Below are 17,045 nucleotides of genomic sequence, written 5' to 3'. Positions count from 1 at the left end.
AATCTATTAACAGGTCGTACAATTTAAAGACCTTTCATTCGTTTAAAATGTGAGAAATTCTTCTAAAAGAAGATTCTAAAAGAACTAGCCAGTTTGGTGCACATTGTATCATTTACTTTAGAAAGTACATCAAGTACATTTAGATTTCATTAAATTCCTTTGAACACGATTGCATAAAACGCAATTAATTACGTATTAATAAAAAAAACATCACTGCGTTAATTTGTAATGTAACTGTTAAGTGCAGGTGGAACGTTAAGTACTTTAAGGTCTTTCATGACACTGCTGGGGTGTGAATTTGTAAGTGCATGATGTGAAATAACTATCAGCTCCAATCTGCGTCCATTCCCACAAAACGAAGCACCGCCTACAACTCAACTTTATAGCTACATAAATGTTATTGCGTTCTCGAGTAAGTAGTTTTTACGGAAAAGGAATCGGATCTCACGATGTTTTGGTTTGTTGTAAGTGCCGTTTTAATTTTACTTGCCTTAAGGTTGCGTTATCCTTACGTTATCGCGGATGTCAAGCACAACTTTCTGGTAGCAAGAAATATGTATCGTACGACTAAATATTTCAAAGCCAAACCCTTCTACACCTTGGTGGACCGATTCTCGGATTCGGTTCAGAAGAACCCCGACAAAGCGTTCATCCGCTTCCAGGATGAAACGCACTCTTACGCGGAGTCGGATAAACGGAGTAATAAAATCGCCAGGAGTTTGTTGAAGCACGCAGGACTTCACGAGGGAGACACGGTCGCGCTCCTTCTAGGAAATGAGCCCATGTTCTTGTGGATATGGTTGGCTTTGGCCAAGATCGGATGTGCTGCTGCCCTTCTCAATCACAACATCCGATCCAAATCGCTTCTGCACTGCTTCGCCTGCTCTGGGGCCAACGTGCTCATAGCTGGTGCAGGTAATGCCTTTCAGTTCAAAGTTTTATTTGTCAAATGCAATCATTGTTTGAAGTAGTAACTGTATTCACTGTAAAGCTATTGCGCAGGGTCTGAGAAGACCTTGTCCCCTGTTTCAGCAACATTACTATTAGTAACACAAGTGGAAGTAGCCTGTATGAACCGTTTAGAGGCTCCATAAATGCAGTCAATTTAAAAAGGAAAAAGTTCTTAGGAGCAAACATTCTTGTGCATATTTTGATGTTCGTTTTAAGCTGTGTGATGTTTTCTTAAGTGTTTTTATGTTTCTTAAAAAGAAAAGAAGACGCTTTGATGTTACCTGATGAGTAACACCTCAGTGACCGTGTTTTTGCGTTCCCTGTTTATTACTGTAATAATCATAAGCCTATTTTCGCTGTGTCGCGCATTTAATTTGCTGTGCATTTAAAAAATTCACATTTTTTACATCTATATTGCAAATCTATGTTGCAATAACATAAGAAGCACACAATTCCTTAGAATGTTACCAAAGCAGTCAAACCTGTTTATTAGAAGGAGGGGGGTGACCCAATGCTTTTGGCAATATAGTCTATATGTTGCAATTGACATGTTTCACAATCGCAAGGAAACATCTGGCAAATCATTTTTTCTTTCAAATTGTGAGTTATTTTCAAATTCTACATTTTCTCAGTATCGTCTGACTTTCGTATGTTCTATAGATTCATTAAATCTATAGTAAAAACATTTAGAAAGACGTCAAGCATTTTCGTTTTTTTAATTTTAATTTTGATGATTAGAGCTTAGTGAGTCCAGTATCTAAGATGGATCAAAAAAAAAAGGATCTGCAAAACAGAAACGTTCAAGTTATGCAATGTTAAGTTTAAAAGTATGTCGGTCAGTACTTGACTCCAGCTTTGGTCCACTCCTCGTGAAACTCTCCCAAATTTATGAATCAGCTTTGCTCGAAAGCATATGGAAGTTTAATGTAATGTAAAGTTTCCCATCGCTCTTTGCCTCATTGAAATAGTGTAACTCGCATGTAGTCATAAAGAATATCCCTTGCGTATGTTAAAACCCCTGATGTAGAACTGCAGGACGCCATTGAGGAGGTGCTGCCGGCTCTGAGAGAGCAGGGCGTCTCTGTCTATATACTGACTGAGCATGTGACCACCGAGGGAATGGAGAGCTTTACAGACAAGATAGCGCAGGCCTCGGATGAGCCGCTACCTGCAGAGCTGAGGAGCAACATCACCCCCAGCAGCCCAGCGGTGTACATCTACACGTCAGGCACCACGGGTAAGACCACCTTCATTACTGAATCCTGTGTCAGGAAAAGGACTGATCTGTTGAGTGTGTGAAGTTCATGAGCGCGTCCCCTCAGGTCTCCCAAAGGCAGCAGTGGTCGCTCATCGGAGGCTGTGGGCCACGTCCTGCTTTTTCTCCCTTTGTGGTGTGAAGTGTGATGATGTGGTGTACATCTGCCTTCCCTTGTATCACAGCGCAGGCTTTGCCGTAGGATTCGGAGGTGCCATTGAAAGAGGTGTGAGTTTGTTCTTTTGATTTTGTGTTTGTAATTCAAAATGTTTTAGTTTTTGTGTTTTGTTTTTTTTTTTTTTTTTTTTTTTTTTTTTTGCTTTTATTTTTTTGTGAATGTGCTTTCATGAATGTTGTTGTTGTTGTTGTTGTAGTACTTTTTCTTTTCTTTTTTTTGAGTATGTGCTTTTATGAATTTTGTTTTTTAATTTAGCTTTGTGTGTGTGTGTATGTGTTTTTATTAATATTGGATTTAGTTTTTATTTATTTTATTTTATAATTTAAAACTTCTTTGTATGTGCTTTTATGGATATTTTATGCTTTTTTTATGTGCTTGTTTTGTTTTGCATAACTTTTGTGTTTACGTGCACATGCTTTCATGTTTTTTTTGTTATTTATACATTTTTTTGTATTCAGGATCTACTATTGTCCTGAAGAATAAGTTTTCTTCCTCTCAATTCTGGGATGACTGCAGAAAATATAATGTCACTGTGATACAGTATATTGGAGAAACAATGCGCTACCTCTGCAATACGCCAAAGGTATTTAAACATATTAAGAAGCCAAACGGCATCACAAACTTTCTATTTTTTTATCTCAAAGGATGGTTGTGTGGGCTAAATTAAAACATTTTGATGCCATTAATACTATCGTAACTATGACAACCTACCTGAAGTAGTATGTTCCACACAGCTAATTGTTTTGAGACGTGCAAAATTATTGTTTTTGTTATGCCTCCTTATATAACCCTCTTCATCACATTCTGCTGTATATGAATGCTCAGTTATGTCTTCCTCCGGTCTCCGCTCCACTGTCCGCAGTGCTCTGTTTGCTCTGCACAATAAGCTGTTTTCTCATCTTTGTTCTCTCATCCTTACAAGCGCGTTAGCGACCAAGTACACAACGTCAGAATGGCCATCGGGAACGGGATCAGGCCAGAGGTGTGGAGGACCTTCATAAGCAGATTTGGAAATGTTGCCATCAAAGAGTTCTACGGCTCGACCGAGGGAACCCTGGGCTTTTTGAACTATGCTGGGAGAATCGGGGCTGTCGGTAGAATTAATCTTTTTCATAAGGTAGACACTCTTTCACACGCAGTTCATCAAATTAGACAAACCAGAAGTACAGAAATGAACACGTCAATGTTGTTTCAGACAATCTTACCATATGCCTTGGTGAAGTTCGACCAAGAACGAGAGGAACCTGTGAGGAACGCAGAAGGATTTTGTATAGAAGTAGCTAAAGGCAAGTAAAATGTTTATTCGTCACATGATCAGTCACACGGCACAGATGTTGTGTTTTTACTTTAACGAATTTGTCATTAACGCGTCTTTGACTGAAATACAGGTGAAACCGGCCTACTGGTATCAAAGATTACCCAGAAAGTCCAATTCGCTGGATATGCCAGGGATCCCAAACAGACAGAGAAGAAGAAACTCTACAATGTGTTTGAGAAGGGAGATGTTTACGTCAACACTGGAGATCTGTTCAGGATAGACCACGAAAACTTCATCTACTTCCAGGATCGGGTGGGCGACACTTTTAGGTGAAAAAATGCCATTAAAATTGTTGTTCTATAGGGCTAAGAATCAATTCCAAAAATAATTAGTTTTAAATGAATAGTTCACCCAAAAATAAAAACCCTGTCATCATTTGTACAAAGTTTGTAACCAGGACGTTTTGGGTCACCATTGACTTTTTTTCTATTTTTTTTCGTCGATGGTGACCCAAAACAGCCTGGTGGCAAGCTTTCTCCAAAATATGTTCCTTTTTGTTCAGCAGAACAAAGAAATTCACACAACTACTTGAGTAAATGTTGACAGGACTTTCATTTTGGGCGAACTATTTCTTTAAGGCATTGGGAATCAAGAATCGATTGCAAGAATCAGTTGTTCATTTTTCAGGGTTGAAATTGATTTAATCAAAGGGAATTGACTCATCTTTAATAGTTCAACAGAGCTAGGCATTAAAACGTCTATAATTTGCTCAATAATACTGACGAGAAGTCGTTTCCATCTTGGATAAGTTTCCTATGCTCCAGTCACTGAATGAATACAATAAGGATGTTAGCCTTCACTATATCTTGTATTCACACAAAGATTTAGTGAACATGTTCTTCTAATGTTTAAAATGTAAACAAAAAAGAAAAATGGAAGTATCAGAATTTTGTTCTACTTTTAAACAAGTTACAGCTTTAATATTAGATTGAAATAACTATCGTCTTCTTCATCTCAGGTGGAAAGGGGAGAACGTTTCCACAAATGAAGTGTCAGACCTCTTGACCATGGCAGCGGGTGTGAAGGAAGCAAATGTATACGGCGTTACAGTTCCAGGTTTAATGCTACTTCACTCGTTTTTGGAATATTTCACGCAGAAATATCCATTTTGCTGAAAATGTGCTTATCCTCAGACCATTAGATGAGTTTGAATCTGCGTAAGAACAGATGAATAAATGTATTTGCATATGTTTAGATGTAAACTTGCTCACTAACGGATCCTCTGCGGTGAATGGGTGCCGTCAGAATGAGAGTTAAAAAAACACCCATCACAAAAGTCCCCACGTCTTGTGAAGCAAACAAATCCATTACGCCTCTATCAAGAATACGGCTTTCTCCACTGAAAGAGGTTCTCATCTGAATCAGGAGAGAAATATGCACAGATCAAGCACCTTTTATTAACAAACGTAAAAACTTCAGAACAGCTCTAAACGTGTCTAAATGTTAGTGGGTTTTAATGTAAAAGAACGAACCTGTTCACCGGAGGAGACGTTATGGATTATCATATTTTGGCCAGATGCAAGGGTATATAATTCTTCATGATAAACCGATCACACGTTAACCGGATTATTTTTATCAAGCGTTGGACTCACGTTCTGACGGCACCCATTCACTGCAGAGGATCCGTTAAAAACTCATTTACATCTTGAATGGCCTTGGAGCGAGTACGTATTTAGCACGTTTGAATTTTTGGGTGAACTCTTCACACCGCTAGTTAATGTTTCTACCAATCCCCATTAGTGACACTGCTCATCGTTTATTAACTTTGAAGGGTATGAGGGAAAGACAGGGATGGCTACCATCACGCTGAAGAAAGACCATCGCTTTAAGCCCGAAGCCGTTTTTAGTCACGTGACCTCTTACCTCCCTTCTTATGCCAGACCCCGTTTTATAAGGATCCAGGTAACTTCACAATGCCCTTTCTGATCACATGATCTCTTTGCAGCGTCAGTGTATTCACGTGCTCTTCCGTGTCTCTCAAATAAGTCGAAGGGTTTCTGATTGCAGGACTGTTTGGCTGTGACTTCCACTTTCAAACAGCTGAAAGGGACGCTGGTGGAGGAGGGCTTCAACCCTGCTGTAATCACCGACCCTCTGTTTGTTTTAGATGAGACGGTGAAAAGCTACAGACCTTTGACACGTGACACGCATCAGTCGATATTGGACGGTCACTTCAGGTTGTGAAGAGCTGGATGTTAGAATTTATAATGAAAAAAAACGAATCTTTTATTCGCTCAGACTTAATTAAATCACAATTGGCACACGAAACGTAATTATTACATTTAATATGACAAATTTATTGGTGCAAATAAGTATTTTGCTCATTGTGCATATTTCAAAAGTCCACAGGCTTATCTTGTAGCACGCTATTATATGACGAGATTGTTTAAAAAGATAATAAACGAGTTTTAAAAGGTCTTCATTGTCAATCTGAAAAGAGGCTCTCTAAGAATTTGATACTATGGTTTCCCTGTATTCTGCAGTGAACAAATAGTTTCGTAAGAGTTTGCTGTAAGATGACTGGCTCCCACAGAAACCATCCCACTGGCTCATGTCTCAAAGGCTGAATTGAATGAGGGTTGCCATGTTGGTGGTTTAAAACACTCTTGCACTAAATGTTGTTATTTGTAATTTAGGTGGAAAATTGTATTCAAAAAATATAGTTATATAAAAAGTGAATGCTGTGACATTTTTAAATGTGAAAATTACATTTTAAATGCAATTATTAGTATGTTATTGTTCAATATGAATGGTTAGAGAGTATTTGATCAAGGCATACATGAATTCATAAGAAATAGTCCATGAATTTGCCATAGACGTTTAAATCATTCTTTAAAATTCAAATAATCTGAATATCAGTTTCTATAAAACAAAGATTTCCTCCGTAAACTGGGGAGTTTAAATTAGAAAATTATAATACAACAGGCTACTCAATATTTGTTCAAATAAAGTCTAAAACCTACAAAATAAAAATAAAAAATAGACACTTACCAGATGTCAGATTAAAATATTCTTGCAACAAGCAATTTGTAAAAAAAAAAAAAAAAAAAACTACAAAAAAACTTTATATATCCTAATAGACTCTTACCTGATATAAAAATATTCCTGATATAGAGGATTTTTTTAAAATAAAAATAAAAAGTCGCAAAGAGTGTCTGCAGCAAAACATTCGACACGGTTTCCTTTAAAAGGGTCATTACCAACAACCACAAACCACAGTTAATTATGTAAAATGTATTGGTTTCTCATTAAAAATCATTTGGAACCGATTTGACGAAGGATCTGGCATCCCGATGAGACTCTAGTCGGGGGTGGATCAGAATGATATAATCTCTTTCTGGAGCCCCAAAAGGGCTGAACTTGCATTTCGAGAATGTTTCCCGTGAATTTTAAGACAGTGAAAGCGGTGTCAGGCTATGGCATATAGTTAATCTCAAAGCCCTAGTGCTGTCCAGTCTCCGGTAAACATGTACGTGTGGATCACTCTCCTCGCAGGCTTGGCTCTGCTCCCCGCGCTGCTGAAAACTTTCTTCCCATACTTTTTCCAGGACTGCGTGTATATGTACAGGGCTCTTGGATGCGGCATCCGACTAAACGTATACAAAAGGAAAACTCCCTTCTACAGCATCGTGGACTGCTTTGCGGACGCGGCGAAGAAGCACCCGCGAAAAGCGTTTATTCATTTCGAGGGGAAGTCTTACTCTTACGAGGAGGTGGAGAAGGAGAGCAACAAAGTAGCAAATGCGCTGCGCTCGGAGGCTGGGCTCAAAGAAGGGGACACGGTCGCGCTTTTCCTGGGGAACGAGCCCCGTTTCGTGTGGACCTGGCTCGGCCTGGCTAAGCTCGGCTGTATCGCAGCACTCCTGAACTTCAATATCAGAGCCAAATCACTCCTTCACTGCTTCTCCTGCTGCGGCGCGAACGTGCTCATAGCAGCTGCCGGTGAGATTCACACGCACCGTCACTAGAGAGAGGCTAGACGCTGTTCGAGGATGTGGGGGATACTGTAGCGTCGGAATGTCATGTTGTGAGGCCTTTGCGCTCATTCCCAGCCATTTTCTAAAGGCTTGGCTTTCTTAAACGCGAGAAACTGAAGTGTGACGTGTTTCAAAATGATTTTTAAAAAAAGCTTAGAACTGTCAAAAATAGTTGCTTGTGCAATAATGCAGATGTTGCATTATGTTACAAATATTGTCACAATATTTTTGGGTACTGCATACTAATTATGGACATTTGGCAGTGTTTCAGCTATAATATTTCTTACATGTTACTATAACCCGTGTATGTGTGTGTGTGTGTGTGTGTATATGTATATATATATATATATATATATATATATATATATATATATATATATATATATATATATATATATATGGGTTAAACTATACAATTGTTATAATATTTAATTCATTAAGGGTTTTTGAGCCCATAAGTCACGACTCGTAGCATTGCAGGCAAGTCACGCCAAACTGCCTGAGCCCAATGAATTGTGGTAGCTAGATGTAAACAAACCAGCATGGCCGACCGTATTGAGATTATGCTCATTTACAATTCAAAGCTAGGTGCTTACGCATAAGGCAAGAGGAGGTTGCAAAAATCTTGGTTATGTACCGTGTGTACCCACGGTTCCCCGAATAGAGATGCTATGATGACGTAATCGGCTATGGGAACACCCACTGGTTTGACGAATGTCTGAAGCCCTATACCTTTGGTACGTACTCAGGCCTTGGCTGGAGCGAAACATTTACCAATCCTTGCGCAAAATCTATACGTGAAGGTCAGATAGAAAGCACTTGCAAATCCCCTGCTATTTTAAGGGAGGATAAGTCTACTAAAAGGACTTTTTCAGGCACCGTTTCAATGGGATCGAACGGGTGTCCCAACAGTCCGTCCAATACAACAGACAGATCCCAGGATGGCATTGTGCGGGGCGAAAAGGTCTCGGTCACTGTGAGCCTTGCACGAATCGAGAAACCACTGGAATGCTGTCTATGTACGCGTGACTCGCAGATATGCCTGCCACGTATACTTTGAGAGTGGCCGGTGTCACTCCTTCCGTGAAACGGCTTTGGAGAAGCTCCAGCACTGAACCAACAGGGCAGTAAACTGGGTCCAACTCACATTGGACAACTTCCGCTTGAAAACATATAAATGTCTTACGGAAGGTGCTTCAGAATTAATGATAGTCACAATAGTCTCGGCTGAGAGACCGGAACTTACTCCGCTCAGTGGCCACACCCATAAGTCCAGCCATGGGTGCCAGATCATACCCGATCTTGTGACGGCATTTCCTGCCTGAGGTGAATCTTCCATGGAGAGCCTGCTAACAGACTGGTAAGTACTGCAAACCACAGCTGGGTGGGCCACCACAGAGCCACTAGCAGTAGCCTTTCCATTCTGTCCAAACATACTCTGGACAGCACTGTCGAGATTAGTCGAATTAGAAGAAAAGCATACAGGTTGACTCTGGGCCATTGGTAGGTCAGAGCGTCCAAGCCCAGGGGTGACGGAGGAGGCGGGGAGTAGGCAATGGGTAATCATGCTTGGTGCAAACAGATCCATATGAGGCTCTCCAATTAGGGGTGTAATCTCCATTCCCCGTCTTCCAAGCTCTGTCCCCACGTTCAGGTGACCTAGAATGTGAACCTCCCTGATTGAAAGAAACCTGGTTTGAGCCCACAGATGGACATTCCTCGCCAGATTGCAATCCTCATTGTACAACAACTTCATGTGTCCTGATGAGCACATGACAGCTGCTCAGTTGCTTTAAAAAATGCTGGAGAGCTCCAAGCAGTTTATGTGCCAACTCTGTTGCTCCTGTGTCCATGTTCCATACATGTGCCGTCATCACGCAGGAGTCCAGATCTATCCCCAAAAATGATATCCTTTTGGCAAGGGGGTTAAATCGCTCTTTTGGGGATTTGCAGGCCCAGGCTTTTTAAGTGATTTAGCATAAAGTCGTGGTGAGAGCGTGCCTCAGTCTGTGATTGGACTAACACTAGACAATTGTCCAAATAATTCAGCACACAAACACCGTACTGCCTCAACGAGGCCAGTACGGTGTCCATGCATGTTTATGGAGCCAGGGCTAATCCAAAGGGAAGAACATAGAATTGAAACTAAAGTGAACCTGAGGAACTTCCTGTGTCTCTTGATGATCTGAATGTGAAAATATGCATCCTTCAGATCGATTGTCAAAAACCATTCACCCGATCGGATCTGAGACAGAATAGATGAGATGGAGTGCAAGATTCAAACAGCATAAATATTGGGCCTAATCTGCCATCTTTTTTGGGCACAACAAAATATCAGCTGTAAAAACCCTAGGATTTAGTTGTACAGGATCCTGAAGCAAAGTTTTGGCAGGATCTATTCCAACTTGATGTATATCGGCCCTCACTGTCACTGAGGAAACGGCAGCTTCGGAGGCCGTCATAAATGGGCTGTTTTCACAAGCCCCTTGAACTGGTCCTTGTGAGCCTGACAGCTCCTCACGTGGGGCGCCCCGTTGGTGCTGTAACAAAAACAAGCACAAACAAATCATCAGCGTTTGGAGAGGCCTTCCTTGGCCTACGTTGGACGAGTTGGCAAAAAGCAACAGACTGCTGTTTCGCTGCCTGAAATTTGTCTACCACAGCAGTGACCGACTCATCAAAAAGTTCATCTTTGGATATTGGGACAGTCTCAGTTCCTTTACGACCTCCACAGCTGTGGCATTATTAATGCACGCCGAAAAGGGTGTCTTCCAGGACCTAGAAACCTCCTGGTGGAGATTTGGGAAGAAGGGGAGAGGGCTGGCACTGAGCTGGCGCATGACCGGTTAGGAATCCTCATTGAACGACAACTTCATGGGTCCTGACCAGCACATGACAGATGCTCAGGTGCTTTAAAAAATATTGGAGAACTTATCGCTCCAATCATTTTATGTGCCAACTCTGTTGCTCCTGTGTCCGTGTTCTGTACATGTGCCGTCATCATGCAGGAGTCCAGACCTATCCCCAAAAAGGATATCCTTTGGCAAGGGATTAAATCGACTCACCAAAGAGTCCATCTTTGGATATCGGGGCAGTCTCAGTTCCTTTCAGACCTCTGAAATCCACAGATGTGGCATTAGTAATGCACGCTGAAAAGGGTGGCTTCTAGGACCTAGAAACCTCCTGGTGGAGATTCGGGAAGAAGGGGAAAGGGCTGGCATGACTGGTTTGGAAAACCGCTGTCCAGCTTGGATTGGGATTGGTTTTTGTACACGTCCGCTTACCAATCCAGCCCCAGGTTGTCCACTGTGCGAGTAACGATGTCCAACAACATGATGAGGAGGTGTGCTTCTGAATCAGAGTCCGCGGTGGACAGGACATCATTATCATACTGCAATTACGGAAGCGAGACATGGGGGCGACCTTGGAGAAAAGCGGCGCCTGTCCGTGGTGCAGGTCTAAGCAGACTATGCACCTCTTTATGTCCATTAATTATTGATTTTCATGCCAAAAAAATGTCATATTCATAGTTTAGAAGGAACTGAAAATTTCAGTGTAGGGGGTTTTCCTACACCCTACATGGCTTTCTTAAATATATAAAAACAGAAATGAAGACTTTTAGAATCTTATAAGATTACTTGCGCAGGATAGTCGAAGAGGCTGTGACGTATTGCTCAAATAGTCAACTAAAGGATGTTGTTAGGTACAGTGCACTAACTTTATATTTCATATAAAAAATGTGATGATAAAAAGGCATGTTATTTAGTAAATTGATTGATTGATAAATCCTTGCTCTATAAGATACAGTTCCTGCACATGATATGTGATATGACGAGGTGTTTAGCGTAACTGTTGTAAATGTTGTATTTTCTGCCCCCTACTTTGCTTTCTTAACCATATAAAACAGAATTTATGAATTTGAAATCTGTATTGACCAATCAGAAGGCAGAACTGAAACATTTAGGCAGTTCTGCAACTTCGCAAAAATAATTGATGTTGCAAACTGGTAATCTTTTTAAAGTAATCACTTTTAATAATACTTTATTAATAAATTTAGCAGAATCACAAAAAGCAGCCCAAATTGTTTACCATTTACAGCACTTTGGTATTCTTGTAGTTATACAGTAGTCTAGCATGTTCTTATGAAATATCCCCCTGTCAAGCTGAAAATACTTGGATACACTTTGGATAATATTAAAAAAAAAATAGCACATTAATGAAGCAGCTGGAGTCTCGCTTATGGGTTTAAGGGAAACATAAGACAAAAGTTTGAGAAGCACTGGCCTAGAGAACTCAAGCACATGCTGTGCATATAAAAAACTGTTTCTTTGGGAACCAATATCTGGAAGACTTGACACGATATTACAAACCGCATTCGTTAATGCTAACTACTGAAAATCTGCTAAATTTGAACCCTCTGAAATCTTGTGATACATGTACGTCAGTAACCGTAGTTTTGCAGTGAAGTGTTTCTCTTGCAGAGCTCCGTGACGCCGTTGAAGAGATCTTGCCGGCCCTGAAAGAGAAGGGGATAACCGTGTACCTCCTGTCAGATGAGACCTGCACTACAGACGGCATTCAGTGTATCAGTCAAGCCATCGCCAAAGCTTCAGATAAGCCTCTGTCCCCGTCTCTCAGGTCCAACATCCATATCAGGACTACAGCACTGTATATCTACACGTCCGGCACTACAGGTATCTGACAAGGCTACGTGTAGTGGATTCTGTAATATTTATTGTTGTATTCAATAGCATATCAAAGCAGGCCGATACTGCTGTGTGTATATATATATATATATATATATAATATGGATCCTTAAATAACATTGGTATTTCTGTCCATGGAGGTCTTCCTAAAGCAGCGTATGTGACCCATGAGAGGGTCTGGGCTTCATCGTTCATCCAGGGTGTTTGTGGAGTGACGTCTGAAGACGTTTTCTACATCAATCTGCCTCTGTATCACAGTGCTGGATTCCTCATCGGACTTGTCGGATCCATTGAAAGAGGTTTAATGGATTGTATTATGCGCTGGTTTTATATTTCTTGTCTCGTGGTTGTGTGTATATATAGCGCTGCGCACATATTTTCTCCAGGTAACACCGTGGTTCTGCGGAGGAAGTTTTCCGCTTCTCAGTTCTGGGATGACTGCAGAAAGTACAACATAACCGTGATGCAGTACATTGGAGAAACATTGCGCTACCTCTGCAATACGCCAAAGGTAAAAGAGCATGCATTTTATAAGAGATATATTTGTATTTATAGTTTGTTTTTAGTGGCTCGAACTATCATTAGCTCTTTTAAAACCTAGTGAGCTGCCTAGACCTACGAAGACTGTAGGGAGCACAATTATTATTAGTATTTTAAAGCTGCAGCATTATTACCAAAATTTCAGCTTTTTTGTCTATAGTCCTCAAACAATGCATTGCAACCAAAAATCTTTTTTAAAATTTTAATTTGTCAATTTCATTCAGTATTTATATTTAGGCGTGTTAGTTGTTAGCTTAGCAACATGCTAACAATTATAAATTTCCAGTCATTTAAGATGGACTGCAAAAATAAAGGAAAATTTCAGGAAAATTGATTATAAATATTTAATTCAATACTGAAAAGTCAAATTTACTAAACTGCAGCTCGTGTGAATTCCCGTTTAACCAGTGAAAGTTTGCAGAACAGTGGTGAGTTATATAGCGCCGGTTAGCTTAGCAACATGCTAACACGAAACCAAAGACAATAAATATACAAAGAGAGTTCACTTTTGAATATGAGAAATGACAAAGGAATATATGCCCTGCCATCTAAATGAACAAGCCAATCACTGATTGATTTCAGATTTTGTTGCTGATTTCAAAAATGTGCTTTATTTGTTCAGCAAGCATTTCAAGGATCCCCCTATTCATTTAGACAGGAAAAATAGGTTTTACCGCTGAGTGAACAGACTTTCTTGAAAGGGACTCGATTGATTCACACATTTAGCTGGCACTTTTTTTGCATTCAAATGACTTACTTTGCATGTAAAATTTGTAGTGCATTGATCTGTTCATGCATTCCCTGGGAATCGAACTCATAACCTTGGTGTTGATAGCCCATACTGTTTGAGAACTTCTAGTGTGACCTGATGTATGTGAGGTTTCATATTCCCTTATGAGGCAGCTCACTAGGTTACTGTGCCTTAAATTTATCTGCAAATAATTTAAACCAGTGCAAAGATAGAAACACAAACTAGGATGTTTGTCCACTTCATGATGCAGAAAGACAGTGACCGAGACCACAAAGTGAGAATTGCCATTGGAAATGGAGTACGAGCAGATGTCTGGAAGGAGTTCTTGAACCGTTTCGGACGCATTTATGTCCGGGAGCTCTATGCAGCCACGGAGGGAAATGTGGGCTTCATCAACTACACCGATAAAGTTGGAGTGGTCGGTCGTATCAATATTCTCAGCAAGGTTAGCGACGATACACATTTCTTAGCATTGAGAGAAGCATCTGTGTGCAGAGTCAGCTAAATTTCCTTTACACTACACAGGTGTTTTTCCCCTTTTCCATCATCAAGTTTGACATTGATAAAGAAGAGCCCGTGAGGAACGCCGAGGGTCTGTGTATCCCAGCTGGAAAAGGTAAAGCTTTGTAGTTTTTATAGTTATGTGGCGTCTGTAAAGATAGTGCTAGGTGTTTGTTTAGGCTAGTATTTGAAGGTTGTAAGACTTAACGTTGATCTTTTGAGCAGAGCGCCGTCGTAAAAAATGTTAATGTTTAATCCTGAACATCTTACATGTGCAGCTTTAGCCCCGCAATCTTTGATACTAAATGTTTTGTAGACGAGGTGGGCCTTCTGGTCGGGAAAATCACCAAACACACCCCCTTCGTCGGCTACGCTGGGAACAAGCAGCAGACCGAGAAGAAGAGACTCAGTGATGTGTTTGTGAAAGGAGACTTGTATTTCAACAGTGGAGATCTGCTGAGGATCGACAGGGATAAATTCGTCTACTTTCATGACCGAGTTGGAGACACGTTCAGGTAAGGAAGCTGAAGGGGGTTTCGAGCACTTAAGAATTTCAAGCATCGCGTGAGCGTTTTTATATTTTTGCAGGTGGAAAGGAGAAAATGTGGCTACAACTGAGGTAGCAGATATTCTGACGATGGTGGACTGCATCGAGGAGGCCAATGTGTACGGAGTCAAAGTCGAAGGTAGGTTTTAAATTAGAAATTTAAAGGGTTGGGAACTGAATGGATACTTAATTTGGTTCTTGAAGGTCTAGTGTTCTCCGTAGTTTTGTTCATGGAAGCAAGGTCATTACATTTATGCATCTGGCAGATCCAGAGTAACTTAAATTGCATTCATGTTGTTGATTTCCTGGGGAATTAAGCTCATGACCTTGGTGGTGCTACAGTAGTGCCATGATCTAGTGTTTGAGCTACAGGGAGGCTGTCCAATTGTAGTGCTGTCTAGATTGTAAATGTTTTAAGTGTGACAATACCAGCATTTCTCATTTGTTAGACACCTCTGATTGGCCATGTTGTGCATGCACTCAACAGATGTGTCTAATTGGCTACAAAGAACGGATACCTGTCAGTGGATACTTCAGCCTGATCATTATAACCAATCACTGACAGATGATCTGTTGAGTGTGTGAAATAATGGACAAAGAATGCATTCTTTAAATTTCAGTACCAATGTTGATACAAATTTTTAGCAATTGGAATATTACCTGCTGATTCAAAACCAGGTTTTTTTTTTTTTTGACAAATCAACCAAATTCTATTACAAATCAACCAAAAATCATTAATGATTTTTGGTTGATAGAATTTTGTCGGCTCATTTGTCAAAAAAAAAATGCTTTTGAATCAGCAGGTAATATTCCAATTGCTAAAAATTTGTCAAAAGTATCAACATTGGTACTGAAATTTAAAATCAGGTCAATTACTTGCAAATATGGAAATGTTAACAATAAAATGGACCAACCAAAGTTTTGCTATAATACTTTGATTAATTTAACTGCTCTGATAAAAAAATTGAAAAGCTAGTCCACTCAGCATCAGGTTGTTAAAAGCATTTACAAGCTGCTGAAAATTAAGATATTTTGACGAATGCTGGGTAGACAAATGCTTTCGGTTTCCATTGTACAACAAAATACTATGAAGGTCATCAGAAATCAACTTTTTGCTTACCAACATTCTTCAAAATATCTTATTTCGTGGTCAAAGAAATGCACACAGGTTTGCAACAGCAGAATAATTGACTGAAATACGCATCCACTCTTTATGTTCAGGTCATGAAGGCAGGATTGGTATGGCAGCTGTAAAACTGAATGAAGGCAGAGACTTTGACTGCGTTAACACGTGCAGCGTTTTGGCGAACTATCTTCCCGTGTACGCCAGACCTCGCTTCATCCGAATTCAGGTTCGATGCCTTACCTCCCGCGTACCTCCCCGACGAACCCTCTCCCTGAAACTCATCTCCAACGAATGTTTTATTTCAGAATTCCTTGGAAGTCACGGGAACCTTCAAGATGAAGAAAGTCAAGCTGGTGGAGGAGGGCTTCGACCCCACTTTAATACGAGACCCTCTCTACTTCCTGGACCTGACGCAAAAGAAATACATTCCGCTCTCTCAGGAAATTCACAAGTCGATCATGTCGCAGGAAATTAAACTGTAAAAACCCATAGGATAAGCTAACGGTGCAACTTTTGAAATCTACTAACCAGTAGTTAATATCCACTAATCTCAGGGAAAACAAGTGATTACAGCGAATGATTTTAACCTCTACAGACCAGTACTGTCAACCGTTTCACATTAGTACTTGAAATGCATAAACGTGTGCCTTATTGCTTAACCTCTTAATAATGTTCTTTTATAATCAGCGCAGTTTAATAGACTCTAATAAGACTCTTTATATAATAGCAAACTTTAACTCTCAACTGGCTTGCATTAAATGTGAAATACAGATTCTAAACTGTGACTAATGTAGCAAAACAGGCTTCCTGTAGAGCGTTTAGCTAACCTCGACGGCTGCGGCCAATCAAACGCTATGGTGTTTCGGCGCAAAGGTCGCCCAGTAATTGCGGCTGTAATTCAGCACTTGCCACAAACCAGTTGAGAGTCACTACTTCACGGGTTGAAAATTCATCCTGCTGACACAACGGCTTTCGAGAAAGTCTGTCGCCGGTTTTCTCAATGGCCTCGTGTCAGCCGCTCAAGAGTTTGACTAATCAGCTGCAGTGTGTTTTAAGTAGGTGAAAGGGTAAAAATCCATGACCTCCCTTCCCGTCAACCTCTGAGCTCGAAAATAAACAATTTCCACAAACCCGAGTGAACCGATTTCTTTCTGTTCCCAACGCCGGGGGGGGTCATCGACATCGTCGTTTCGCA

General features: G+C 40.5%; 2 protein-coding genes across 2 annotated transcripts; both read left to right on the top strand.

The window, feature by feature from the left end:
* The first annotated feature begins 298 nt into the window (after positions 1–298).
* Positions 299–6,119, top strand: slc27a2b (solute carrier family 27 member 2b). The gene is made up of 10 exons (XM_043227764.1): positions 299–915; positions 1,979–2,188; positions 2,274–2,432; positions 2,843–2,967; positions 3,307–3,501; positions 3,580–3,670; positions 3,773–3,971; positions 4,661–4,758; positions 5,474–5,604; positions 5,710–6,119. The coding sequence occupies exons 1-10, from the start codon at positions 450–452 to the stop codon at positions 5,884–5,886; spliced, it is 1,851 nt and encodes a 616-aa protein (XP_043083699.1). The 5' UTR covers positions 299–449; the 3' UTR covers positions 5,887–6,119.
* A 664-nt stretch (positions 6,120–6,783) lies between these two features.
* Positions 6,784–16,980, top strand: zgc:101540 (hsFATP2a_ACSVL_like domain-containing protein). Its single transcript, XM_043227763.1, has 10 exons — positions 6,784–7,644; positions 12,161–12,373; positions 12,526–12,684; positions 12,772–12,896; positions 13,927–14,121; positions 14,202–14,292; positions 14,494–14,692; positions 14,766–14,863; positions 15,946–16,076; positions 16,156–16,980. Exons 1-10 carry the CDS (start codon positions 7,170–7,172, stop codon positions 16,330–16,332), a joined length of 1,863 nt encoding a protein of 620 aa, XP_043083698.1. The 5' UTR covers positions 6,784–7,169; the 3' UTR covers positions 16,333–16,980.
* The last annotated feature ends 65 nt before the right edge of the window (positions 16,981–17,045 follow it).

This window comes from Puntigrus tetrazona, chromosome 25 (assembly GCF_018831695.1).
Source record: "Puntigrus tetrazona isolate hp1 chromosome 25, ASM1883169v1, whole genome shotgun sequence".
Classification (NCBI taxonomy): Eukaryota; Metazoa; Chordata; class Actinopteri; order Cypriniformes; family Cyprinidae; genus Puntigrus; species Puntigrus tetrazona.
The sequence above is the reverse complement of the archived record's forward strand: the minus strand, read 5'-3'. Positions and strand labels throughout refer to the sequence as shown.

What these genes read in the sequence shown, in the direction of transcription:
- zgc:101540 (XM_043227763.1), top strand. Translation starts at nt 7,170, where the DNA reads ATGTACGTGTGGATCACTCTCCTCGCAGGCTTGGCTCTGCTCCCCGCG. An exon ending in GTGTATCCCAGCTGGAAAAG is followed by an intron (nt 14,293 to 14,493) that starts GTAAAGCTTTGT and finishes AATGTTTTGTAG; the next exon opens with ACGAGGTGGGCCTTCTGGTC. An exon ending in CGAGTTGGAGACACGTTCAG is followed by an intron (nt 14,693 to 14,765) that starts GTAAGGAAGCTG and finishes ATATTTTTGCAG; the next exon opens with GTGGAAAGGAGAAAATGTGG.
- slc27a2b (XM_043227764.1), top strand. Translation starts at nt 450, where the DNA reads ATGTTTTGGTTTGTTGTAAGTGCCGTTTTAATTTTACTTGCCTTAAGG. An exon ending in CGGGTGGGCGACACTTTTAG is followed by an intron (nt 3,972 to 4,660) that starts GTGAAAAAATGC and finishes TCTTCATCTCAG; the next exon opens with GTGGAAAGGGGAGAACGTTT. An exon ending in CCCGTTTTATAAGGATCCAG is followed by an intron (nt 5,605 to 5,709) that starts GTAACTTCACAA and finishes TTCTGATTGCAG; the next exon opens with GACTGTTTGGCTGTGACTTC.